The sequence below is a fragment of the Lynx rufus genome, unplaced genomic scaffold (assembly GCF_022079265.1).
Source record: "Lynx rufus isolate CCGP_SWC_20201006 ecotype Redwood Valley unplaced genomic scaffold, mLynRuf1.p SCAF_18, whole genome shotgun sequence".
Classification (NCBI taxonomy): Eukaryota; Metazoa; Chordata; class Mammalia; order Carnivora; family Felidae; genus Lynx; species Lynx rufus.
The window spans coordinates 41,097,581-41,124,811 of NW_025814832.1; the positions used below are offsets into that span (position 1 = coordinate 41,097,581).

The window sequence follows — 27,231 nt, forward strand, 5'->3', positions numbered from 1 at the left end:
AATGTTAAAAAAAAAAAAAAAAGCTGCTACCAAAAAAGGTGAGAAGAATATCGAAACTTTCAAAGGGAAAAAAAAATTCATCTCCACGGCGTATCATCAGTTTGTGTGTACTATTTGACGACCTCCATCAGACCTGTGGACAAAGGACTCAGGTCACTTCATGGTGTCCTACTTCACTTGAAACCTACCTCAACAGGAGTGTAAACCCTCCTGTGCTGAGCAACTCACATGGAAACATCCCCAGTTCTGCTAAGGCATTATATGCCTATATTATAAATCTGATTATACGACCCACTATATATAGAATTGACTCACAGAACCCCCATATTACCCCATATTCTTGGTATCCACACAGAGCTGTATCCCAGAGGTCAGGCTTCTAGGTAAGGAAATGCAGGGTCATTGGTTGAGTAGCCCAACCAAATCCAGCCAGGAAGTGGGCAGAGCTTTAATTTCAGCCTCAGACTTGGATTCAAGGTTCAGAGCCCTTACCATTCCATAGGGTGACCACACAACCCATTTTTTGCCCTGTGTCCCGCATAATTATTGGTAGCATTCCATTCCCTCTCAAGATAACACATTCCATGGTTCCTATGGGGCAGTCCTTCCCCTGGGGTTCTGCCTCATCTGTGCCTCAGATCTATGTCTCTGGACGGATGCTGTGGTCAGGCCAACAGCACCTCAGCACTTCCTAAAGCACCCACCAGCCCCAGGCCCCTCACCTGCCCGGAACAGGCAAATCCAAAGAAACAGAAAATAGGTTAGTGGTTGCCACAGGCCTGGGGGAAGGGAGGAATGGGGAGTGGATGCTACTGGATCCAGAGTTTCTTTGGGGGGGGGGGGGTTGTCTAAAATCAGTTGTTGTGGTTGCATATACTAAAAACCACAGAATGAACCAAAAAAGGGAAGAAAAACAGGTGAGGATAGGACACAGCAACATGCTTGGTAATCAAGGACCCCAGCTGGTCTCGTGAACATTCTCCATGGTTAGAAAAGGACCAAGCATCCAGCAGGAATAGAAGGTAAAGAGAGCAAGACAGAGATTTATACAGCCCCCACACACGATCCCACTTCCCTTCTCCTACAAATAACGCTCATCGGTTTGTGGCCACCAGCACTGTTGTTCACACTTAGACATGAAGATACTCCCCGGGAAACACCAGAGCAAGGTATACAAAGGTCTGAGACACTGAATCTGCACAACCTTACTGGGTAAGTATCATCATTCCCATTTAACAGTTAAGGAAAAAAGGGGCCCCTGGGTGGCTCAGTCGGTTAAGCGTCCGACTTCGGCTCAGGTCATGATCTCACGGTTCGTGGGTTCAAGTTTGGCGTCAGACTCTGTGTTGACAGCTCCGATTCTGTGTCTCCCTCTCTCTCTGCCCCTACCCCACTTGTACTCTGCCTCTCTCTCTCTCTCTCAAAAATAAATAAGCAAAGAAAGAAAGAAAGAAAGAAAGACAAAGAAAAGAAAGAAAGAGAAAGGAAAACAGGTAAGCAAATGGAGGCTCAAGAGATACAGAAGCTAAGAGTAAATGGCCAGAGGCCAGCAGCCAGTAAGGGACATAACTGGGATATCAACATGGCTTTCAGGGACCCAAGTCTTTGTTCAAAGTGACTACACTGAAGTGGCCCCGCTCACCCCCACTCACCAGCTCCAGACCACAGGGAAAGCCCATAGTTTGAAAGTGTCACGGATGCGATCAGTGAGGATACTGCTAGAGGCACAAAGGCTCAGGACAGCACCTCCGGGGTCGTCTTTTGCACAAGTACCCTGGGAATGTTCAATAGGAAGTCTGCTAAGACGGAGGGAAAAGGGATCTTAAAGTAGTTCGACGACACATACAGAAGCACGTGGCTGTCCTCTCCTCCTTCCAAAGCAAGTTCTTTATTGTCCAACCGACCGACAATTGTTAAACGAGGCCTAGCACTGTACTAGGTACACCGTACTAAGCACAAATACAAAAGTAGAGGACACAGTCCCTGCCCATTTGAGGCGCACAACTTAAATCTCTCAGGAACTGTTCCAGGGTTAAAAACCAAATCGGGACTTGGATGCCAGTATTGCAATGAACAGTCTTTAGGGTCAACATCTTACAGAAAAACATCACACCCCACGTTGATCGTGGCAGGAAATCTCTTCCTGGGAGTATCGACTTCATTATTATCAATAAACAAGGGTTACTTTAGTTCAAGTTCACCTTACATTCCCCTCCTCTGTAATTTGAATAAGAAGCTTCTTTGAAAAAGGACTTCTCAAGGGCCACGTAGTGGAAGTGCTCAGGTACACATCCGGTCAACAGCTGTCTGGCCAAACGAGCTCTAGACTACCACGTGAAACCAAGCTCACCTCCAGGCCATTTTCATGAACATTCTGAGGACCACATAAAGCACGTTTCCACGTAGGACATTATTGCCATCCGGGAGGGGGAGCGGGCGCCGCAGAGAGCGGTCTGGAGGAGACATTTTCATATCAAAAGTGAGCACCGACTCAGGGGCAGTCACAGGGGTGGCCGGGAATTTCATCTCGACCCCAAAGGAAGCTCTCAACCCTCTCTCACTCGCAGAACTCACAGGTGTGTGGTTCTGGGAACAGAAACAGACCAAAACCGAAAGTTGAAGGGAGATCATGAACTTGGCGACGATTCCATCACAGGAGTGAACCTCCCGCTTTGAGCACAGAACATTAGCACGGGACAGAGAAGTGGGAGCAGCAGCCTTGGGAGCCTGAAACCTGAGAAGGGGAGACAGACGCAGGGACACACGCCTGCCCCTCCGCAGGACCCTGTGGACAAGAACCTCGGCCTCCCGCTGGGTTACTTACCCCACATGGTCTCCATCGGGCAAATAAGAGGCAAACGGGAAGGAACTAGCATGAGGAAAGGACTGGACAATTTTCTAGTGTTATGGAGACTTGACACTCTAATGAAAAAGACCTCGAGTTCCTTTAAATGAAGCACATTACACCAGGAAGAAAATAACTTAAGGGAAAAGTTCAGATCTGAACTTCAAACCCGCAGGAAGCAAGTGCCTTTTTCCTCTTGAGGATCTTTTGCTTTAAAGCACTGACAAGTGAGTTGCTAGCTCTGGCAGTGATGGGCAAGAAGGACGGGCCCTTCCTGCTTACAAAAGAACACCAGCGTCTAAGGGGACTCGAGCTGTGCGGAGACGCCAGCCCCGGCTCTGCCAGCTCCACTCAGCCCCCGGCCAGCTCCCCGCCTCCTGCCCGCTGTGGAGACGGCTCTGGCAAGCGTGCACCAGGAAGCCCCCGGGGGCCCTCCACCCGAGGCCAGGCTGAGCGCCGGAGCTACTCAAGTGGAAGGTAGCATTTCACATGTAACACTGGTTTTTCTTCAAACGTAAGACTGGTTTTCTTACAGCATGTATAAGGCACAGTGTGAGAAAGCTGCTCCCGCTCCCAGCCACACACCCACACTCAGCTCCTCGCACGCACGCACGCACACAGAAGAGGCCAGCTGACTTTGCCACAACGCACGGGGAAGGGATCGCTTCCGATCACTTCTGGTTTTTGAGCTGGTTGGAGAGCCAGTCCAGGCCTTCGTAAAGCCCATCTCCACTGGTGGCACAAGTGGCCTGAATGTACCAGTTTCTCTGGCGGAGGGAATGTAAGCCGAGCTTGTCTGTTATCTCCGCTGCGTTCATAGCATTTGGAAGATCCTTGAAAAAGAAAACCCGAAAGTCAGTTTTTAACGACACATTTATATAACAAAATACTACGTTCTTCTCCCCAAACCTACCCCACCCCACAGTCTGAGCTCAGCTGATCCTTAATCTGTCTCTCTCTCTGACCTCTCAACTCCACACTGGGTAACACCACTGGTTGTACCATCAAAACAGATGCAGAATCTGACCCCTCCTCAGCACCTCCACAGATACCCTCCCGATGCCAGCACCATGACCTCTACCCTGGAGCACTGAAAGAACTTTCCTAATTGGTCCCCTTGCTTCTGCACTTGTTCCCCTCAAGTCTGCTCTCAACCCAGCGGTCAGGGGAAGAGCGAATCATTCTTTCAAAACCCGACAACAGCTCCGTCTCTCTCAGGGGGAGAGCCAGCGTCCTTGTGATGGTCTGCAAGGCCTTCGTGACCTGAGCCCCCAGGAACCCTCCCTAATTGTCCTGCTTAATCTTTTCAAATGCCGCAGTCACCATATGTTGCTACATTATAAAACTTACTTATTTGGTACGTGAATTACTTATCATCTGTCTCCTCTAACTAGAACCCAAGCTTGTTTACAAGCTTGTTCTCTGATATATTTCAAGTTCCTACAACTATGCCTGCCACGTAATGTAGATCTAGACATATTGATATGGATCTGGATATATCGATGGATCTAGATATAGTGATATGGAATGACATCAAAGATATGCTAAGTAAAAAAGCTGATCTCCAGAATGTAAATATGAATACAATCACATAACTGTTTACACAGGCATAGAACGTTGTAACTCTGGGAAAAGAAGAAATTCAACAATGTTTTACCCTGAAGAGTGAGGCTAGAACATTCCACTTGGTATTCTGAACTGCTGGCATGTTTTTACCACGGGCATGTTCTGTTTTTATAATTAAAAAGAACAAGTGTCATTTTCTTTTTCAAAGTCTATTGTGCTCACTAGTGAAATTCTGGACTGGCATCGAACCCAGCGGTAGGGTAATCACTGAGTGATGACCCAGCCACCATTTAAAATCATGATTACAAAGAGCTGGGTGGCAAGAGAAAAAGTGACACACAGGATGCAACCCAGTCAGAAGAGCGTGAGCTCAGTCACATAACGAATGTGTTCATGGAGGAGAAAGTGGATGGAAACACACCACAATCGACTGAGGTTATCTCGGGCTGGTACGTTCCACAACTCTACCTTCTTTTCCAAGCTTAGTCCAGCTTTGAGTCCCGAGGTGGGACGGCTCTACACTTGGCCCTCCTCCCACTCTTCCTTTACTGCTTTCCATTACATTTATGTAGAAGACTCTTCTCCTCCTGGAAGATAGGCCCCCTATGATGCAACCATCTCCTCCCTCACCGCCCCCGCCCGCTCTGTTCCAGCTGTATTGGCTGCCTTGCTATTTTTGGCCCCACATGGCTCCCTTCCTGCTGGCCTTCAGGTCTTCTTCTCAAATGTCATCTTATGATGGAGGAATCCTGGCCCTTCCCCACATCTATCCTCCACACTTCCAGCAGACACATTACATATTATTTACTGACTGACTCTGCTTGCGCTAGAATGCAAACTCCATGAACACAGGGATTTTTGTCAGTCTTGCTGCTCACTGCTACAACACCAATACCTAAAACAATGCCTGGATCTTAGTAGATGCTCAATTAATATTTGTTGCATGAATGAATAGAAGACATAAGCTAAAAAGGAGGTGCATAGGGGGCACCTGGCTGTCTCGGGGTTGTGAGTTCAAGCCCCATGTTGGGCCTACAGCTTACTTTAAAAAAGAGAGAGAGAGAGGTGGGGGGTAAGGTGGGAAGGTTACAGTAGAGACTAGAGAGAGAGGAAGGCAGATATCTAATTTAAGTATCCATATTTTTAAGTGAACATCTGGCAGAAATTTCAGCCCCGGTGTTCAGAAAGCCAACAACATACCTGTTTATTTACAAACACCAATAAAACTGCATCTCTGAGCTCATCTTCTGCCAACATTCTGGTTAGTTCTTCTCGGGCCTCATTGACCCGCTCTCTGTCATTACTGTCAACCACGAAAATCAGACCTGGAAAGAAATCACAAGCATGCTGGTAATCTGAACCTGGAAAGGGGAACTGTTTATACGTCCTTACAGCTTCTCCCTACTTATGTGTATGGTTTCACTGAAAGCAATCCATAAGGAAGGACATCTAATCTCCAGTCAGGAAGCCTGCTGCACACTCAACCCACCTACCTTTTCAGAAGCATCAAAGGCCTTCACCAGATTAACAGAAACAAGAATATAGAGAGAAAAGGTTAAGGTTCATGCTTTATCACCTTGCTTCTACATCATGCCTACATAATGAAGTCCCAATAAGAACAAAGGACGTCAAAGTTCAGAGAAGCATCCCAGGTTGGCAAGACTCAAATGATGTTACACATCAGCGTGCCAGAGGTAATGCAGTGTTTTCTCCGTGTGCAAAGGACCATGGAAGCTTTGCGTCTGGTAACTCCCAGACCTCGCCCTATGTGTCTCTCCCTTTGGCTGGCTCATTTGTATCCCTGTGCTATAACAAAACTGTAATTCTAAGTATCTCGCTTTCCTGAGTCCTGTGAGTCATTCTGATGAATTACCGAACCTGAGGGGGTCGTGGGAACTGCTGAATTTGCAGCCAGCCAATGAGAAGTGAGGGTGGTCTGGGGACCCCATTTACGGCTGGTGTCTGCAGTGAGGGAGTCTTGTGCCTCTAACCTGTGAAGTTTGGCCCAACTCCAGGTAGCTGGTGTCGGGAAATCTTTGCAGGATCCCACACTAGAGAGAGCATCAGGGGATCCCCAGGAAGCAAGAGACAGGTCGAAGAAAGATACCACCACACTGTGTGGAAGCAAAGGTGGCAGAAACCTGCACAGACCTGGTTGCTGCTACGTTGGCTGCAGGAAGCACTGGGCCAAGATGATTCCCTGGGAAATCCTACTCACGCCCAAATAGAGAATGGGGAAGACCGTCTTCGCAGTCGTCCGTGTATAGTAAAGTACATAATGATAGAAAGAACTTGGTGGCTAGCTGACAATAAGCCCTCTGTGCGACAAAAACGTGAAGTGGCTGCCAGAACTAATTTGCTCTCAGGCTGTATCGAGAGCAGTGTCGGCAGCTCAGTTTCTAGGGTATGGGCGATAAAAAGCCTTCTCTATCGTGTGTCAGTCAGAACATCCTGTGAAGATTACATGGTCGCTGCAGGACCCCACGCTCTACAACGCAGGCGCACTGGAAGGATTCAAAGAAAGACTAGGACGGCAGAGGAACTAGAGACGATGTCAGACGAAAAAGAACTGACATAACCGGGGATATTTTATCTCGAGAAAAGACTCACTGGGGGGACTGACAGCTGTCTTCAAATATCTAAGAGTTCATGCCATAAAGAGAGGTTCAACTGGTTTTATATAGCTCTATAAGTACCCTGAAGATCAGTGGGTACAAACTACAGGACATTGACAAAGAGTCAACAAAACTGAAGACCCAACGGGCTGCCTCGGGAGGCCTCCTTGTCACTGGGGAGATTTGTGCCCCGCTTCAGCCACAGCTTACGGGGACACTGCCAAAGGGACCTTCCCGGTAGCAGAAGTGTAGCGTGAGAGGATGCCTTCTTGGCTGCCTCCAACACGGATTTCACAGTGATGTCAGGAGGGAGAACCGGCGCTGGCCCTCTGCCCCTTTCCTCCTGCTTCCCAGGCCCACCCGACAGCTGCCTGGCCAGCTGCTCTGGGGTGGCCCACTCCTCAGACAGGAGCTCCCACGGCTTCGGGGTGCTCGGGTGCTGCACCCGAGCCAAAGTCCCGTCTGTTATATCACATCAGATTAAAACAACGCAGAACATCCAAAACTTCTCCCAAAGATGCAATATTCTACCAATAGTATAACCAGGTCTCTGATCATAACTAAGCAAACAAGGTTATCCAGAAATTCGAGGAGATCCTTAGTCTCCAAAGCAGAGCTGACAGGGTGGGAGCATAGAATCCCTTCGCCATTCCTGATAGAAACAAAGGTTTATAAATATCAGGGCCCACTTTATACTGCTTTCACATAAATCCTGATCTGAGAAACAAAAGAATCTAGCATCAGACTGACTCTACTTTTGAACGGGGAGAACCTAGAAAAGATCATTTTACACATGAATGGTACACTACAATTTGTTTTAAAAGGCCGGGAGGCTGGGGCACCTGGGTGGCTCGGTGGGTTAAGCATCCGACTTTGGCTCAGGTCATGATCTCACGGTCCATGAGTGAGTTCAAGCTTGGCATTGGGCTCTGAGCTGACATGCAGAAAATATCTTTGGACATATGTGCAAAAAAATAGAAGTGCTGGTCTACGGAGGGAGAACTGGGTGGTTAGGAGACAGGAAGGAGACAGTGGCATTTCATTATACACTTTTATTTCTTTTGGAAATTTGAACCATATAAATGTATGGCCATTTAACAAATTAAAATTACTACACTTACAATCAAGGAAAAAAACCTTAAAAAAAAAAAAAGAAAAATCTGTCCACGTGAGAACTAATGGACCATTTTATGCACTCTATGTAATATAATCAACTAAGAAACCACATAAACTATTCAAATTCCAATCTATACAAGCGAAGCCTAGTGAAGACAGTCAAATGTCTTAATGGAGAGCTAAAAGCTATCATTTAGTCTGTCATACTCAACATACTGATGAAGAAAATTTAAATAATAAAAGACAGCCTGACCTTTGAGAAGCTGGCAGAAGAAAAAGAGGCAGCATCCAAGGCCACTCAGAACTGAGAAGCCTGGACCCACCACAGACAGCAAATCCATTCTTCAAACACTCCCCATTTGCTAATCTCATGAGCAGTCTAAATTACGCACCACAAGGTCCTAGAACACAGCCAGGTGCCTGCCATCAAAGCAACAGTCGCTGGAGTTCAATTAAACTGGACTTGTTAAGAATAGAAGATTGAAAACAAAAAGGCATTTCAACTTGGTGACTGAAGGTGACAGCACTGAATCAGGCAGGCAAAAGGAATCCTGCCAGAGAACGAGGAAGTAAAACCTCTCACAATTTGGGCTCTGTGATGGGGTAATTTACAAGTCAACTTGACTGGCCAACGGGGTGCCCAGACGTGTGGCCAAACGTTTCTCTGGGTGTGTCTGGGAGGGGGTTTCTGGATGAGGTTAATGACATTTGAATCAGCAGACTGAGTACAGCAGACTGCCTTTCCCCGCGGGGGTGGGCCTCTCCAGTCCACTGAAGGCCTGAAGAAAAGAAAAGAGTGCGAGAAGTCCCTGCCTGGCCATCCTGGAACTGGCCTCCAGGACTTCTGGCTCTGGACTGGAACTTCCAGCATCAGCCACCCTGGTTCTCCTGCTTGCCAAATGCAAATCCTGGGACTGCTCAGCCTTTGTAACCACGTGAGCCAGTTCCTTATAATAAACCTGAGATAGATAGATAGATAGATAGATAGATAGATATAGATATATATCTATATACACACATATATTTCCATCCATCCTATTGGTTCTGTTTCCTCTGGAGAAGCCAGACTAATACAGGCTCCTAGCCTACTACCATCTAACCACCGAACAAAGCATTTTACAAAATCAATCTCATTCAAGCCAAATGATCCAACACAGGAGGTGGTACCTCCATTTTATAGATAAGGAAACTGAGAAAAGATGACTTAACCTTTCCAAGGTTTCATAGCAGAGCTGTGGTTCAGACCCACACTTTCTAGATTTATTGACTAATGAGGAATTGCATCCGTCTGGCCATTATGGCAAGTACCAACCCAAGATAAACGAACACTCTTGAGTATCAGAAGGTATGTTGTCTGCAGCGGATTGAAACAGAGATGTAAAAATCTAACAGTCATCATGGAAGTTGCTAGGTTATCAAGTTCGTTCTCTGAAGATCAGTAAAGGTAAAGAATTAAGCACTTTTTCTGCCTTTCTTATATAAACTATATTTCAGAGAAACCAAATATTTGATGGGAGTTCTCTGTTTAGAAGGATTTCAGGTAACAAATACAACTGAAATGAAACGATCTAGAAAAATCACCATTCTGTAACTCTAATAACAGATCTAGCAGTCTTCCACGAATGCTAGAATCACTAAGTGAAAGGCAACTTTATTTTGGGAGAAGTATGCTGAAACCATCTGAATCCATTTAGCATCACTAAAAGTGGGACAACCAGGCCTGTGTTAAGATGTGATACAACAGGAAGTACTTAGCATCACTTCTGAAGTATCCTTGCCGCCAATATGAACCAGAATGTAACCAAACCTCTAGAACAAACTACCATTTTACAAGATATCCATAGACAAATTAAGTAACACTACAATAATCAGCCAAATCCAAAATGCAGGATAAACATCTAACAAAAAATGACACAGGAAAAAAAGAGGTGGGGAGAAGATCTGTTTTAGAGTAAGAGACTAAAGGGACATAACCATGAAACGCAATGTGTGAACTTTGGTTCCCAATGCAAACAAATCAAACGTAGAAAGGACATATCTGACCCACCTGGAGAAACTTGAATACGGAATACGGACTGGGTACTTGTCATTAAAGAATTAATACTAATTTTGGGGATGTGATAATGGCATGGAGATTATGTTCAGAAAAAAAGGCTTTATCGGTTTGAAATGAAAACTGAAGGATATGTTTCATGAGCAAAAGGTATCACGTCTGGGCTTTGCTAGAACATACTCTGGGCAAAATGCTAGTAAACTGTTGAAGCTGGGCAATGGGTACAAGGGGGGTTCATTCTGCATCCTCTCCTCCTTATATCTTTTGAAGTTTCCACTAACAACAACAACAAGTGTGTGTGTGTGTATACATACACACATATATATGTTTACATGCACACACACAGCATTTTAAGAAAAAAAATATACAATTTAATTTAAAGGCTGAGAAAATAGCTGCAAATGAAGTGAAGTGCTACAACAATGATCTAAAACATAAAGGGCCAGCAGGCTTGAGCACTGGGTGTGACAAGACCGACAAATACAGGCCTTTACTATGAACCACATGCAATGAAAACACCACCAGTAGTAGAATCTGCAAAATTAAGACTCCAAATAAGTTCTAAAGCGAGCATGAAGATGCCATCTGGTTATGATTCTACATGAGAATCAGGATGTAAACAGCTATGTGAACAGTTTATGGATATCTTGACAGGCAACATTCTAGAAGGTAGCATTTATCCAACACAAAATCCATGGAAAAAACCTCAAAGAGATTGATGATGGGTGTGGACCCATTAGAACCCCAACTTCTAAGAAACCAGTGATAAGGAAACAAGGCAAGGATCTGGATATGCATGTCGATTCCTGCACCTCTAGAATAGCAGGGCAACAGGGAGGGACTGTGGCCACACAAGATGCTGGCATCTGGGGTTCCATCCACGCCTGTTCATTTCTTTCTCTCCAGAGGCATGATTCTTAGATATTCTCAACATGTTTAAAAGAGCTTACTGAATCCAAATTCTTCCAATACTGGTACTTCATCTAACATACATACAATGAACCAAAAGACAAAATTCATCAGGATAGCCCTTTTTTAACGAATCTGGATTAAGAGAAGTTTTCTAGGTAGGGCATTAATGCCCAAGCACCTTTTTTAGAAAGGCAGGGACCATTTTCCGAAAAGAAACCTCCCCAGGAAGTATAAGTGGGTCATCGGAAGAGAAGGAATGACTGACAGTCCAAACAGAGCAGAGCACAAGGTTTTGCCACGAGCATCCAACTTTAGACGCATTTAATACAAATGGTTCCAGGGCCACAGACTGGATAACCTTTACCTTGGGTGTTCTGGAAATAATGTCGCCACAAAGGTCTGATTTTGTCCTGGCCACCAACATCCCAGACTGTGAAGCTGATATTTTTATATTCTACCGTTTCCACATTGAAACCTAAATTGGGAAGACGGAGAAAATTGTTAATGAAGACTTCTGTTGGCTGAACGATTCCAGTGAATTTCACCTAACATTTGGACAGTACTTTTAATTTACAAAGCAACTTGCTAGTCAAAGATCTATAGCTTACAGGGGCGCTGGGCTGGCTCAGTGGATAGAGCATGCAACGCTTGATCTCAGGATAGTGTGTTCAAGCCCTACTCTGAGCCTAGAGCTTACTTGAAAAAGAAAAAAAGATCTATGGCTTACAAAACCGAGTATGTTAGCTCGCTCTTTCACTCATCACCTTCTCTACTCTCTCCAGACTCAAACCTCACACATCCCCTTCTTTTCTCTCAGCAGATCTTACAGTGCACTTCAGAGCAAACAGAAGCCACTAATGGGACGACTTTCACCTCCCACCAAACAATGTAGAAACCTACCTACACCTTTCCCCACCCTTTGCTTCTCTCCTTGGAACAACAGAAGAGGGCCACTATCCAATGTCAGTTCTAACCACTCATACCGCCAGACCTTGGGCTGCTCTCCCCCCGCTCTCTGAAATCCCCACCCTGTTCTTCTTAGCACGCTTAAATCTTCACATCTTTCAAAAAAAGCCCTTCCTTGACTCCACATCTTGAACTGCTACCACCCTCTATTTTCCCTGTTAAAGCCAAACTTCTCCAAGAATAGTTACATTCACTGCACCTACTGTGTCACCTTGTACCCTAGAAAACCTTGGTTCTGCCCACCATGTTACAGACCTGGCGTTGCCGAGGCAAGTAGTGATCGATGGGCATGTCAATAAATCCAACAGATGCTCTCCGGTTCTTAGGTAATTTGACTTCACATCTGCCACTACTGCTCACTCCCTCCTTGAAACTCTTCCCTGGTTTCCCATTCTCCTTCTAATTCTATGGCTGAACCTTCTCGGTCTACTTAGTGAGCTCAACCACATTTAATTGATCCTTAGATGATGGACTTCCTAGGACTCTGTACTGCCCCATCCATTCTCTTCTTTCCACATCCCCAGAGGTAATCTCCTTCCCTCCTGGGGCTATATCACCATTTTTGTGCTAATGACTCTCAAATTTACATGATCTGAACCCAGATCTCCTGAGCTTCAGGTCCATAATCCAACCTTCTATCCAACATCTTTGGTTAAATGTCTCAAAGGCTCCGGTAAGGCAGTACGTCAAAACGGAACTTAAGATCCCCACCCCTCTAACCTGCTCCTCTCCTAGCTACCCCTGCACCCCTTCATCCCACAAGCTGGAAATCTGGAAGGCATCACTGACACTTTCAACTCTCTCACCCCTAAAATTCTCATTATGGGGGCACCTGGGTGGCTCAGTCGGTTAAGTGTCCGACTTCGGCTCAGGTCATGATCTTGCGGTTCACGAGTTCAAGCCCCGGGTCGGGCTCTGTGCTGACAGCTCAGAGCCTGGAGCTTTCTTTGGATTCTGTGTCTCCCTCCCTCGCTCTCTCTGCCCATCCCCCACTCACACTCTGTCCCTCTCTCACTGTCAAAAATAAGTAAAAATTTTTAATAAAAAAAAAATTCTCATTATCAAATCTTATCTGTCCAACCTCCTAAATATCTAATAGTCATCCTAACCCCTGAAACTGTCATTTCTTGCCTCAATTATTGAAGCAACCTAACTAATCTAGCGGCAGCCACTCTTCCTCTCTGTCCACTACCATTTTCTAATCAAAACTCTCAAAACACATGTGGTCATATCACTTCCCTACACATTCATGTTTGATTGAAATATTTAAAATAAGGGGGGAAAAATAATCTCTCTTTGGCTTCCCACACCCAAATCCCAAACATGACTGTCGAGGCCTACCACAACCTGGGACTGCTCACTTTCCAAATCTCACTTTGAGTCAAGCCTGGTTTTCGTGAGGGGCTCTCACTGCATTGCAGAAATCTCAATTCTTGCTAAATAAATGTATAATTTCAATGCCATTCTAAATCGAAGAGGGAAAGGAAGTGGGATAGGAAACTTAGCAAAACAATCTTAAATGTAATCTGGAAAAATAAGTAAGCATAACCAAGAACTCTCTGAAAACAGGTAACAAATTACGTTTAAGATATTAGGGGTGCCTAAGTGGCTCAGTCGGTTAAGTGTCTGACTCGGCTCTGGCTCAAGTCATGATCTCACGGTTTCGTGAGTTTGAGCCCCGCATGAGGCTCTGCACTAATGGTGCGGAGCCTGCTTGGGATTCTCATTCTCTGTCTCTCTCTCTCTCTCTCTCTCTCCACCCCCCTGTCTCTACCCCTCCCCCGCTCACACTGTGTGAGCGTGTGTGTGTGTGTGTGTCTCAAAATAAATAAACAAAAAAAATTTTTTAAAGGTATTATCAAACCTTAATAATACTTGAAATAATGAAGTTCAAATGACGACAACAGGGGGTTGTCCAGAAGGACACACACCCATGAAAACTTAATATATGACAAAGAAGGCATTTAAAATCAGTGTGGAAACACTATCCAATAAATGGTGGAGAGCTGTCTATCCCTGCACATGTCCTATACACATGTGACTGTCTGGATTTAATTGAAATTAAAAACGTGGGCTCCTCAATCGCACTAGCCACATTTCAAGCGCTCAAGAGCCACTTGCGGCTATGGCTATCAACCTGGACAGTGGTCACAGAACACTTCCATCACTACAGAATGTTCTACTGGACAGCACTGGCCTTCTCATTTGAAAAATGTAACTAGGGGCACCTGGGTGGTTCAGTCGGTTAAGCGGCCGACTTCGGCTCAGTTCGCAGCTTCGGCCTCGCAGCTTGTGAGTTCGAGCCTCGCTTCAGGCTCTGCTGACGGCTCAGAGCCTGCAGCCTGCTTCAGAGTCTGTGTCTCCCTCTCTCTGCCCCTTCCCCAGCTCACACTCTGTCTCTCTCTCTCTCTCAAAAATAAATAATTAAAAAAATATATATAAATAAATATAAATATAACTAAATCCCTAACTTACTTGTAACAGAAAAATAAACTTCAAGTAAATATTTCAATGTTTTTAAAAATGAAATAAAAATAATGCAAAAAAAATAATAATGCATTATTATTAGCAGTAGAAAATATTGGTGAATACTTTTATGACCCCAGAGTGAGGAAGACCTTTCTAAAAATGATACCAAACCTAAAAAAAGAAAAAAATTGGTAAATTTGGCTACCTAAAATTCTGTATGGCAAAACACAGAAAAAATGAGGTTGAAAGACCATCACCTGGAAAACCAGCATGGGACAAGACTTGTTCCTGACCCATAATGTCCTTCTTCAAATCGTTAAGAGACATATAAACATGCCAACAAAAAGAAAAAACCCTAGAACCGTATTAAAATCAAGTCACATGGGGCGCCTGGGTGGCGCAGTCGGTTAAGCGTCCGACTTCAGCCAGGTCACGATCTCGCGGTCCGTGAGTTCGAGCCCTGCGTCAGGCTCTGGGCTGATGGCTCGGAGCCTGGAGCCTGTTTCCGATTCTGTGTCTCCCTCTCTCTCTGCCCCTCCCCCGTTCATGCTCTGTCTCTCTCTGTCCCAAAAATAAATAAACGTTAAAAAAAAAAAAAAATTTTAAAATCAAGTCACAGAAGAGCAAATACAAAAGACCCACTGATGTTTGAATATATTCACTTACAATAGAAGAAATCCCAATAAAAATCAGTGTTTTTTCTCTATCAGATCGGCAAATTCCCTGGAGAAATTAACACTTTTTAGTAGCTGCTGACACAACCTTTTTGGTGAGTGTGTACCCATATTAAATGTACGTTGTTTTTAAGTAAACTCTACGCCCAATGCGGGGCTCAAACGCACAACTCCAAGATCAAAAGTCACATGCTCCACCGACTGAGCCAGCCAGCCCCCCCTAAATGTACATTGGTTTTAACATAGCAATCCCTCCTCCAGAAATTACTGCAAGGAGAAAACTTTGCAAAAATGTTAAAGATGCTTACTTCAGCATCACTTACAAAGAACAACCATCAATGGAAATTCATTAAAATATAACTACAATGGAATACTATCCAGTTATTAAAATGCGATGTTCATCTGTATCAGTCGTTAGGTAAGCCCCCAAACTTAGTGACTTAGAATAAGGATTCCCTCCATCACCACCACCAATTCTGTGGGTTGCCTGGGTTTCCCCCTGTAGTACATTCAGCCAAGGAATCCCCTGGGGGCTGGGCCAGGCTTCTCTCTCTCCAGGTAGTCTTCATTCTCAAGGAACATTGGGCTTCCTCTTCGGAAGGTGGCAGTGTTCCAAAAGTGCAAGCCCCAGGGCAAAAGCACTAACTTCACCTTTGCTTGAATTACATTTGTTGATGCTCCCTAAGCCAAAGCAAGCCTGTGGCCAAGCTGAGCATCGCAGTAGAAGGGAACTGCATATGGGCGTGGATACAGAGAGGAATGATGCATTGGGGGCCATTAGTTTAATGATCTACCACAAGGTTGGTATCCAATTCATTCACCAAACATTTACTGGACAGGGGTGCCTGAGTGGCTCAGTCAGGTAAGTGCCCCACTCTTGACTTGATTTTTGGCTCAGGCCACGATTTCATGGTTCCTGAGTTCGAGCCCCACGCTGGACTCTCAACGCGGAGACTGGTGGGGATTCAATCTCTCTGACCCTCCCTGCCCCCCGGCTGGCTCATGTGTGTGCATGCATGTGCTCTCTCTCTCTCTCTCTCAAAATAAATAAACATATATATATATATATATATGTGTATATATATATATATATATATATATATATATATATATTTATGGGGTGTGTGTGTGGCTCAGTCAGTTAAGTGTCAGGCTCTTGATTTCCGCTCAGGTCATGAAATCGAGCCAGCATCTGGCTTTGTGCTAATAGCATGGAGCCTGCTTGGGATTCCCTCTCCCTCTCTCTCTGCCCCTTCTGTGTGTTCTCTCTCAAAATACGTAAAATAAACTTTAAAAATTATCTCAAAAATAAGTAAACTTAAAAATAGTTACTGGACGACTATGTGCCAGGCATTTTGCTAGGGGCTTGGGAACAGTGGTGAAAAAGACAGACCTGGCTCCTGCCCTTATCTTACACACACACACTGTTGGAAGGAAGACAAGTGAGCAAGCAATGACAAATGTGTTGAGAGTCACTAAGAAGTTCAAGTTACTATGGAAACTTTTACCAGGGGAAAACCAGTCCAGGGTATCAGGAGAGGTGTCCCTGAGAAATAATGTGTAAACTAAGACCAAAAGAATGAGCTGGCATTAGCTACATAAAGGGGGAGGAGGCTAAGGAAGAAAGCGGGAAAGCATTCCACAGGGAGGAAATAACAAGAGAGATCCAAATATACTGTCTAATGCAGAGTAAGGTGGAAAACAGCACACATATGATTTTACAAAAATATTTACCAAAATCTTTTTTTTTGTTTTAGGTTTATTTATTTTGAGACAGAGAGAGAACAAGGAAGGGGCAGAGAGAGAGGGAGAGAAAGAATCTCAAGCACGCTTCATGCAGTCAGGGCAGACAGAGCCCAACACGGGGCTCGATCTCAAGAACCCTCACAAACCACGAGATCATGACCTGAGCCAAAATCAAGAATCGGACACTTAATCGACGACTGAGCCACCCAGATGCCCCTTCACCAAAATCTTCATGGTACAGTGTTTTTAACACTTGTTTATGTTTTGCTGTAGGTCTGGTATCATGGAAGCATGAATTATTTTTATAATTGGAGACAACCACACAATTCTGCTATTTTCATTTGGGACTGATGACATTTTTTTTAAATTGTGGGTATGAACGTTTTGTCCATCTGGTTTCCTCCTTCTCCAAATGTTGCAATCTCTGAAACCATTGCCCAAGTTGGAAGTCGATCCTTTCGTTCCTGTGACTAATCCAACATTCAGAATGCTACTGACTTCACACATCATCCTGGGGAGCCTATTCTTACGTGGGAGTTTGGATCTAGAGGCAGTTCATAAGGCAGAGATCAAGTCCTGTCAAACCTGCCTTTGCAAAATCCCTAAATGGCCCACAAAACACAGTGCCGGGGTGCAGGGATAACTACACTGCCATGTCGTCCTCCAGCATTGGAATAAATCAGCTTCTTCAGCTGGACACCAACTCAAGCAACTGGTTTGAGCCAGAGTGAAGAAAATCACACTGCATCTTTAAACCTAGAAGCATACTTCCTGCGGACATGCTTCCCCTTAGAAAGGCCAGCTGGAAGGAAGTCTGACTGAAGAGGCAACAGTAATTGCCAGCTCCCATCTCAGGCTGAGGCTGGGACACACATTGAGTGGAAGAGAGGACATACCTGCCCTCCCGGTTTGTTTGTTTTAAGATTTTATCTTTAAGTGATCTCCACATGGGACATGAGGGTCAAACTCCCAACACCCAAGATCAAGAGTCCCAAGGAGCCTGCTATGGAATCTGTGTCTCCCTCTTTCTCTGCCCTTCCCCTGCTCACGCTGTCTCTCTCTCCTTCAAAAATAAATCAACATAGGGGCACCTGGGTGGCTCAGTAGGTTAAGTATCCAACTTCGGCTCAGGTAATGATCTCACAGTTCGTGAGTTCAAGCCCCGCATCCTGCTCTGTGCCGACAGGTTGGAGCCTGGAGCCTGCTTCAGATTCTGTGTGTCTGTCTGTCTGTCTGTCTCTCTCTGCCCCTTTCCCTGCTCGTGCTCTGTCTCTCAAAAATAAACGTTAAAAAAATTTTTTTTAAATAAATAAATAAACATTAAGATTTTATCTTTATGTGATCTCCACATCCAACATGAGGCTCAAACTCACAATACCCAAGATCAAGAGTCCCAAGCTCTACCAACCAAGCCAGCCAGGTGCCCCTGCCCTCCCTGTTTTAATCATTATCTTTTTCCTTTTTTTGCCAAGCAGATAGGGTTAAGTGTTCATTTGAATGCCGAAATGTGTTCATTTGAATGCCCTGTAAACCTAGCAATGTCCTAGAGATGCCAAGGAACAACTAAGAAATTCTATACCACCTAGTTTTGGCCTCAAAAAGTTTATGCTCTTGGGGCAGACAAAATTTTCAAAAAAAGTATTTAGTAATAGGGATGCCTGGGTGGCTCAGTCGGTTAAGCATCTGACTTCAGCTCAGGTCATGATCTCACAGTTCGTGGGTTCAAGCCCCACATCAGGCTCTGTACTGAGAGTATGGAGCCTGCTTGGGATTCTCTCTGTCCCGCTCTCTCTGCCCCTCCCCCACTCACACTGTTTCTCTCAAAATGAATAAACTTAAAAAAAAAAGCATTCAATAACAAAAAAGCATGCGAAAGTACAACATACTAAGTTGTAAATTGGTCTTGTCACAGGTCCTGAACATACCTATTGTAGGGATGGTAGTCACAATCTCTCCCAGTTTCAATTTATACAAGATGGTGGTTTTTCCAGCTGCATCCAAACCCACCATAAGAATCCGCATCTCTTTTTTCCCAAATAGACTTTTAAACAGTTTTTCAAAAACGTTCCCCATTGTGACTGAATTCTGTTACCTGAAAAGAAAGGCAAATTAAGTAACTGTTCTTTGCAGAGATATAGAAACGCCACACATAAAATACAAGTCTCTGTCAGAGGTGGCTCCTAGTAAAATGTAAACAATTTTAAGTATAATTTGGCCATTAAAGAGTAGCGTATCTAATTTTCAAAGGGAAATTCAACTAAGCTTTTTGATGTCTTGCCACAAAATTCTCTTTTTTCATTGCAGCACCCAAGTGGGATAATGGAAACACAGTCAATGATACCACTATGGCAGCAGGCTTTGGTCACCCTAAGTATGGAAGCCATGCCACAACATATACATCTACACTCACTTGAAATGAGAACTAATGAAGGACAGAACCAGTGTATTTTTTTTTAATGTTTTTATTTATTTTTGAGACAGAGAGAGACAGAGCATGAACGGGGGAGGATCAGAGAGAGAGGAGACAGAATCTGAAGCAGGCTCCAGGCTCTGAGCTGTCAGCACAGAGCCTGAGGCAGGGCTCGAACTCACAGACCGCGAGATCATGACCTGAGCCGAAGTCGGACGCTTCACCGACTGAGCCACCCAGGCGCCCCAGAACCAGTGTATTTTACTGGATGTGAAGCAAAGTCCTTAAGGCAGGTTAAGTATCAGTATCTCTTAGAAATTTAGTAGTTGCCTTTGGCTAGCAATCAGTATCAATATCCAGAAAAGAACCTACAAAATTTTCAGAGGGGAGGAAATAGGGCATTGAGACACCGCACTGCTAATAGAGAAATTGGGCAAAGAGTTGAGGAGATCCCATAGCATCCAGTGTTGACATCACCTGCCTCTCAACCAATTTTTTTTTTTACTTTTTGTTGAAATATAATTTACACACAGATAAAAACACACACGCTAACCATACAGTTCAATGAAATGTCAGGAACCAATCATAAAAAGATGATTACCAGCGAACCAGAGCTCCTTGTTCCTCAATCCCAATCTTTACCTCCCAAAAGGTAATCACTACTATTGATATCTAACAGCATACATGTTCAATATTTTATTTTTTAGGAGAGTGCATGATAGATTCTATATAAAGAAAGGCAATAGTAAAGACAGACTAGCTTTGCAGGAATTTACAGTCTTTTAACACATCAGCCTATGAAGTGTAAACTTGACATTCTAAAGACTTAAAATAGTACTGTATCTGAATCTCGAACCAAGCTCCTCAAAGTCTACAAAGATTCTCCCACCCACCCCCCCAAAAAATCCTTGTTATAAAGACTATGATTTTCCAGTTAAACTGCTAAACAAAGAAAAACTTTACTCCCTGGCAGAGCAGAGAGAAAATGCAGTAAGGACTGCCAATCTCATTCATCTGGATCCTAGTGACCTCAGAGGGGAGGTCACCAAATTCCAGAGGCCTCACGAATGAAATTCAACGGTTTCCCACAGTAGCCTAACACGTATGATGCCCAAGCATACACCATTCTGTTCCGCCATCAGAGAAAAGAAGCATTTATCCCGTACATAAATGAAGTAAAGATGAACTGCTACAACCAAAGAACGATGAATGCTTTTATCATTCATAGATGGTTTGTATGTAAAGTATACAAACGTCCAGGGCATTGCAGCAGTCAAAATCTTGTTGGGCGACAAAACTAGAGACGCCTTGTCTTTGTTTCCGAAAAAAACGCAAACCGCATAGATGAGAAAAACTGTAAGGAACGTGCTGGGAGTGGAGTGGGGAGGTACTTCCCACTTACACATCTTTGGAGCCAAATACTCGTGCTCCGTTCCCCCTCCCAACCACACACGGTACACCACCTAGGTTTTCCCTCCTGCTTCTCTTTCCCTCTTCTCCCTCCTCATCTGCCAGAGGCTCCCAAATCCCGCTGCGTTTCTGGAAACCCTCTGGGGAAAAATATCCCCGATCCCGGAGCCTCTTTAGCACGTTCACCCTTCCCTGCCACAAGCACCAACTATCCATCAAGGAGGAACAGCGGCGAGACCCTCTGGGCGCGAACGAGAAGGGGGCGGGGGAGGGGAGCAAATGGGCGTGCGCGGCGGGCAGGCACGGGCTCCGGGTCCCCGGGAAGAACCCAGAATGCCTTTTCTGCCCGTCCGCCAGGCCGCTCCCTCTCAACCTGCCTGCCCTCGGGAGAGCGGAGGGTCACGGTGGACGCGCCAAGCTTCCCCCGGGTACCCGCAGCGCTGGCCCTACAGAAGGTGGAAAAGGGACAGGGAGCCCGACCCCTTTCCGCAGGCCAACCGCTGTTCTCTGGTTTCCTGGCCGCTGACGGTGCGGAAATCCAGCCAGGCCTTGAATGCTGCCGCCCCTTCTACCCAGCCGCACTTACCTGCCGCCGCACAGGGCACCGTTACCCACACCACTGCCTTTCGGATTTCGGCTCCCCTCTGCAAAATGGCGACTGGCGCGGGGGCGGGAACGGCAGCCAACCAATCATCCATCGCCTCTTGGAGTTTTCGTACCAATGAGCTCGAAGTTCTGTGAGTGACGACATGTCTGGCCAATGCAAAGGATAATAAGAGCCTGGGCGGGCGGAGGCCCGCCCCTCGCGACCTAGGCGACGGCACGAAGCTCTGGAAATGCCGGGTTTATCTTCCAATGACAGCTCCCGGCTTCCAGGCAAGACACTCCCACATGCCCCGCCCCAGTGCCGCGCGCGACCAATCAGAAAAGTAAAAGGATTTCCGATTTGCTGCGCCAATCAACTCGGAAAAATCCTTGGGATTGAACTAACCCCGGGAGCATTGGAACCAACCGGGTGGGGGCATGTGGGCGGGGCCAAGTTCATAAGGATATTTAAGGAAATTTACCGTGTTTGAGCTAAAAGTAGAAACTAGTTTGGGGCGGTGTCCTGTGTAGGAAATACCCAGACGCTGACACCGAATTTAGGCTTAAGGAAAGTTTCCTACTCAGTCTGAAGCTAGACTGCAGCCCTGCCTCTAAACAAACAGATTTTCAACAGTTGGGTAAAATACTAGCCACCTGCAGAGTTCAGATGTCACAGTACCACAGTCTTCACTTCACTTCCACTCAATAATAACTCAGTCCCTCTCAATGCCAACTTGGTTAGCTAAAAAGGTAACCAACTGCTCTAAATGATACCTAACAAAAAATAATCGAAAATGAACACCTGCTGAACACATACCAGTGTGCCATGAAAGTCAAGGGCTTTACCTGCATGACCATAACGCCTCGTGAATTAGAAACTATCATTTCCATTTTACAAAGAGGAAAATTAAGTAGCCGACCACAGATAAAAGCTTAGGTCTTAATCTTTTTAGTGAAATACTTTCTGTCCTGGTCACAGTGATTGTACATATGAAAGTAAACATATAGGAGGTTTTTCTACATGACTCCTTAAAATTTTTTTCTGACTGTAAAAAACTTACACAAAGTTGCTTTTAAAAATACATGAAAAATGGCATTCCTCACCAGAGAGAGGAAGAAAAGGAGGAAGGGGAAGAGAAAAGAAAAAAATTACCCATCATTCTATCACTTAGAGGCAATCACTGATATATTTTCAATTACTTCTTTCCAGTCATTCTTCTGTGCAATTTTTACATAGTTCAAATTAGGAATACATAAAACTTGGGTTTTTTTCCCAGTTAGCATTTTAATCTGAGCATTTTCCACATTTCTTTTTTTTTAATTTTTTAATTTTATTTTTTTTAAATTTTTTTTTCAACGTTTATTTATTTTTGGGACAGAGAGAGACAGAGCATGAACGGGTGAGGGGCAGAGAGAGAGGGAGACACAGAATCGGAAACAGGCTCCAGGCTCTGAGCCATCAGCCCAGAGCCCGACGCAGGGCTCGAACTCACGGACCGCGAGATCGTGACCTGGCTGAAGTCGGACGCTTAACCGACTGCGCCACCCAGGCGCCCCTTCCACATTTCTTAACATTGTAACATTTCTTAAAATTTTTTTTAATGTTTATTCATTTTTGAGAGAGAGAAAGATAGAATGTGAGCAGGGGAGAGGCAGAGAGAGAGAGGGAGACACAGAATCTAAAGCAGGCTCCAGGCTCTGAGCTGTCAGCACAGAGCCGGATTTGGGTCTTGAACTCATGAACCATGAGATCATGACCTGAGCTGAAGTCGGATGCTCAACCCACTGAGTCACCCAGGCGCCCCAATATTTTAACATTTCTGATAGCTGTGTGATATTCCATCATACAGATATACCCTGATTTATTTAATCATTTTCAAGGAGTTCAACATTTAGATTGCGTTTAAGTTTTTCTATGTGAATAATGTTGCGGTGAACTCCCCCCCCCCCCCAGCATTCCTTGCTATTTTTTTCAGGAAAGAAGTCCAAAAGTGGAATTGCTGGGTCAAAACATGAAGTTGTTTAAATCTCGATAACAATTACACAGCCAAATTGTATTCTGAGTAGACTGTACAAACAAACATTCCCATCAACCAAGTGAAAACAGTGCTTACTTCATCATTTGGTAAGCTCTTTTTAATGTGTTTTGTTTGCTAATTTGATAACCACCAAAAAAAGGATCTCATGTTGGTTTCATTTTCATTTCTTTGATTACTTGTTTTTTCCCAAATGTTTACTAATATTTGTATTTCATCTACTACATCTATTCATGTCTTTCTGCTGACTTTCAAGTCAAAGATGCAAAACTGTTTTGCCAGCAACTATAAGGTTGCTTAAATGGATTCCTCATAACGTGAAAAAAGGATGAAATAGCAAAAAGCTTTTTATCTACCATTGTTTATACCTACAGAAGGAATGTTGGAGCTAATAATAATGAGACTTTATCCCTCCACCCCTACTGACCTGAGAATACGCATTATTTTCCCAATATCTGCATTATGCCTGTGAATAAAACAAAGTCCCTGCCCACATGGCACTCAATTATTAAAGGATTACAACCATATATAGATTCACACATTAACACAGAGACATGTTTTATATACATACACACATATTTATGTTTTATCTTTTTATATGTGTTTTTTATACACACATATATGTTTCCTATATTTTTTATTATGATATGCATGGGGAATGTGTGGGAGAGGGGCTAGAAGAAAACAGCTCTAATTTGCTAGTAAGTGTATTCAGGAGACAAGGTTGTGATTTTAAGTGATCTAGAGAAAATACTAATTTCAGAGGGCAAAACTCAACTTATTTTTTTTTTTTAATACAAAACTGACAATTAGGAAGAAGGTTTAATTGAGATCATGGTAACTGTTCAGGGGAGGTTCATCCAGCTCAATTGTGGTGATCCAATAAATAAATTGCTACTGTTAAGTGATGTTGACTGATTGGTTTTTATTTTTTAATTTTTTTTAATGTTTATTTATTTTTGAGAGAAAGAGAAAGAGAGAGAGAGAGAGAGAGAGAGAGAGAGAGCACAAGTGGGGGAGGGGCAGAGAGAGAGGGAGGCACAGAATCCAAAGCAGGCTTCAGGCTCTGAGCGGTGGGCCCAGAGCCTGATGTGGGGCTCAAACCCATGAACTGTGAGATCGTGACCTGAGCCAAAGTCGGCCGCTCAAGCTCAACCCACTGAGCCACCCAGGTGCCCCGGGGCTTTTTGTTAATAGAAAAGATCACATGTCAATAGAAGGTTATTTGTACAGCATGGAAAGTACAGAGTGCTCTTGGGAGATCATTTCATCCTGAGAAACATTTTATTTGGAGATAGCTTTCCTTCTCTAAGTTAGACTTTAAGATTAGTTAACAGCGTTACCAGTAGTATAGTATTCTTGGTAGTGGTGGTTAGTTATCTGCTGCGTAATTGCTGGATCTGGTACTAAATGTGTCAGGTACTGTGTGATAATTATCTCATCTAATTCTCACATGAAAACATTTAAGTTCAGAGAGTCTAAATGTCACATAAGATACCCACATCGCCTTCCCCCAAGTATCACTAAATTTATCCCTCTATTCTTTTTTTTATTATTATTTATTTATGCCCAACATGGGACTCAAACTCATGACCCTAAGATCAAGTGTCACATGCTCTACCTACTGAGCCAGCCAGGCGCCCCCTTAGCCCTCTATTCTGGTCACACTTCTGCTCAAGAGATGTCTTCTCCCTCTCTTGAAAAACCCTGCTGTACCTGTTCCTTGCCCTAGAAACAGCCCTCCAGAAAATTAATCCTTAGGAGAAACCTTAAGACACACCTTCACTTTTTCTCTAAAGCCTTCCTGAGAACCGCCAGATAGCCAGTATTGCCAAGCCCAGTGAGCTGCAGTTTGTGGGCCTCTAGTGTCTTAAGATTTCAGGCAACTCAGCCTTCCCAGAAGACTCTGACTCCCTTTTCTCAAAATGCGTGAAAGCTCATATCTGGGGGCGCCTGGGTGGCACAGTCGAGTAAGTGTCAGACTCTTGATCTCAGCTCAGGTCATGATCTCACAGTTCGTGAGTTCGAACCCTCTGTAGGGATCTGCACTGATGCGGCGGAGCCTGCTTGGGATTCTGTCTCTCCTTCTCTCTGCCCCTCTCCTGCCTGTGCACGCACTCCCGCTCTCTCTCTCTCTCTCTCAAAAAAATAAAAATAATAAATAAATAAATAATACAACTTAAAAAAAAAAAAAAAAGACCAATCTCTGAATAATTTCTTTTCAAAGAGGTGCAAGCAGCTCTTCAGACCCACAATATTAATATGCAGGGTTAGGCAGCCCGGCAAGCGCTTTGGGGCTTGCACTGAAGGATCATCTGGTTTCCATAGCAACGTTCATTCCCTTCCATGGAGGATTCTATCATCACTCCTGCCCACTCAGACTTTCCAGAACAAATTGATTTTTGTGACTATAGGTGTTTGTCCTTGATCCTCCAAAGAGAAAAGACCTATTCATAAACAAACAAACAAAAACAAAACAAAACAAAACCCAGAAAGCAAAAAAAAAAAAAAAAAAACCCAAAAAACAAAAAGCCCAACAACAAAAAATCTGACTGCAGCTAGAATGCTGCATTGCATCAGCTAGTCTTCCTTTCTTTAAAAATTCCATATCGTTTCCTCATTTTGCTCCGTCCCCTGCCCTTATCCATCATTTTGGAAAATAGGTTTCTCTGACAGAAAACAAACAGATGGCAACTCCATTTTCCTAAAACTGGCAATGATGGGGCTATAAAATGAAATTTTCAGCAAGGCTCCCTTAAGCTTAGGGCATGGGTGGCTGACCTGTGGGTTATGATTGGAGGGGCAAGAATAAGGATTATTATCCACATACAGAGAGATGTCACAATTTTTGAAATTTCACCTTCCTTAGGGAAGGCATCGCTCTCCCAGCAATTTTCTCTTAAATTTCATATACTTCTGGGAGGAGTGATATATTAGGTTACTAATGCTGGAAGAACTTGGGAAAGAGAGGAGGGGGTGCAGAGGGAAGGGTATAAAAGGGCCTCTGGAGACCGCCTTTATTTGCTTTACAATGATATCTTCTACAAGAGGGGTGGGCAGCTCCTTGTCACTCACATACACACGGCCACTGGAGGATGCTCTCTGACATCTACAATGCAGTGGCGAATTCACTGCATAGCACTGTTTTCTGAAACACCTGCATGCAGTCTTACTGGAAGATCATTGAAACCCACGCCTTAAAGTGACTAAAACACCTTTCTCTTCCCCCCCACCATTCGTTTAACCCTAGAGTTTCCGCAAGCAAAAGGTAGTTTCATTCTGGGTAACATGGCAAGTGCCAAAAAGCTGCACTGCTTTATTAAATAAACTAGATGACACTGAATCAGTTCACTTCTATGTTGTTTACTATTGCCCTCATTCTTCAAAACACAGAAGAAATTTTTTCCCCCAGTTAAATTGTCACGACTGTTAAACCAAAATGTCTATGTAACCAGGTCAGGGTTCTCCAGAGAAACAGACTCAATGGATATATATTGAGATTAAATATATAATATGTATCCATATAAAATAAAAAGATTTATTGGCTCATGCAGTTGTGGAAGCTTAGGGAGTCCAAAAATTTGATAAGGGAGGCTGGCAAGCTGGAGATTCAGGAAAGAGTTGCAGTTCAAGTCTAAAGGCAGCGTGCTGGAACCAAGACGATGTGATATTGCTGATGAATTCAAAAGGCAGTCTGCTGGAAAATTTCTTGTTGCTCCAAAAAGATCAGCCTTTTAGTCAATTCAGGCCTTTGGCTGGTTAGATGCCAAAGGCCTGACCAGCCACCCACATTATGGAGAGCAATCTACTTTACTCAAAATCCATGGG

The 27,231-nt window shown here is 44.2% G+C and overlaps 1 protein-coding gene across 4 annotated transcripts; it reads right to left on the minus strand.

Annotated features, from left to right (window-relative positions):
* Positions 1 to 21,452, minus strand: LOC124513563 (ADP-ribosylation factor 2). 4 transcript variants are annotated; one of them, XM_047081688.1, is made up of 6 exons: positions 21,369 to 21,452; positions 18,888 to 19,054; positions 11,472 to 11,582; positions 5,612 to 5,736; positions 3,497 to 3,678; positions 1 to 133 (listed from the first exon to the last, which is right to left on the minus strand). In XM_047081688.1, exons 2-5 carry the CDS (start codon positions 19,033 to 19,035, stop codon positions 3,517 to 3,519), a joined length of 546 nt encoding a protein of 181 aa, XP_046937644.1. In that variant the 5' UTR covers positions 19,036 to 19,054; positions 21,369 to 21,452; the 3' UTR covers positions 1 to 133; positions 3,497 to 3,516. The 4 variants fall into 4 exon arrangements, 3 of the variants coding, with proteins under 3 accessions (XP_046937644.1, XP_046937643.1, XP_046937642.1); XR_006962427.1 differs by lacking the exon at positions 1 to 133 and adding an exon at positions 1,869 to 2,586 and having other exon boundaries at positions 2,825 to 3,678; XM_047081687.1 differs by lacking the exon at positions 1 to 133 and adding an exon at positions 1,869 to 2,586.
* Between the last annotated feature and the right edge of the window lie 5,779 nt (positions 21,453 to 27,231).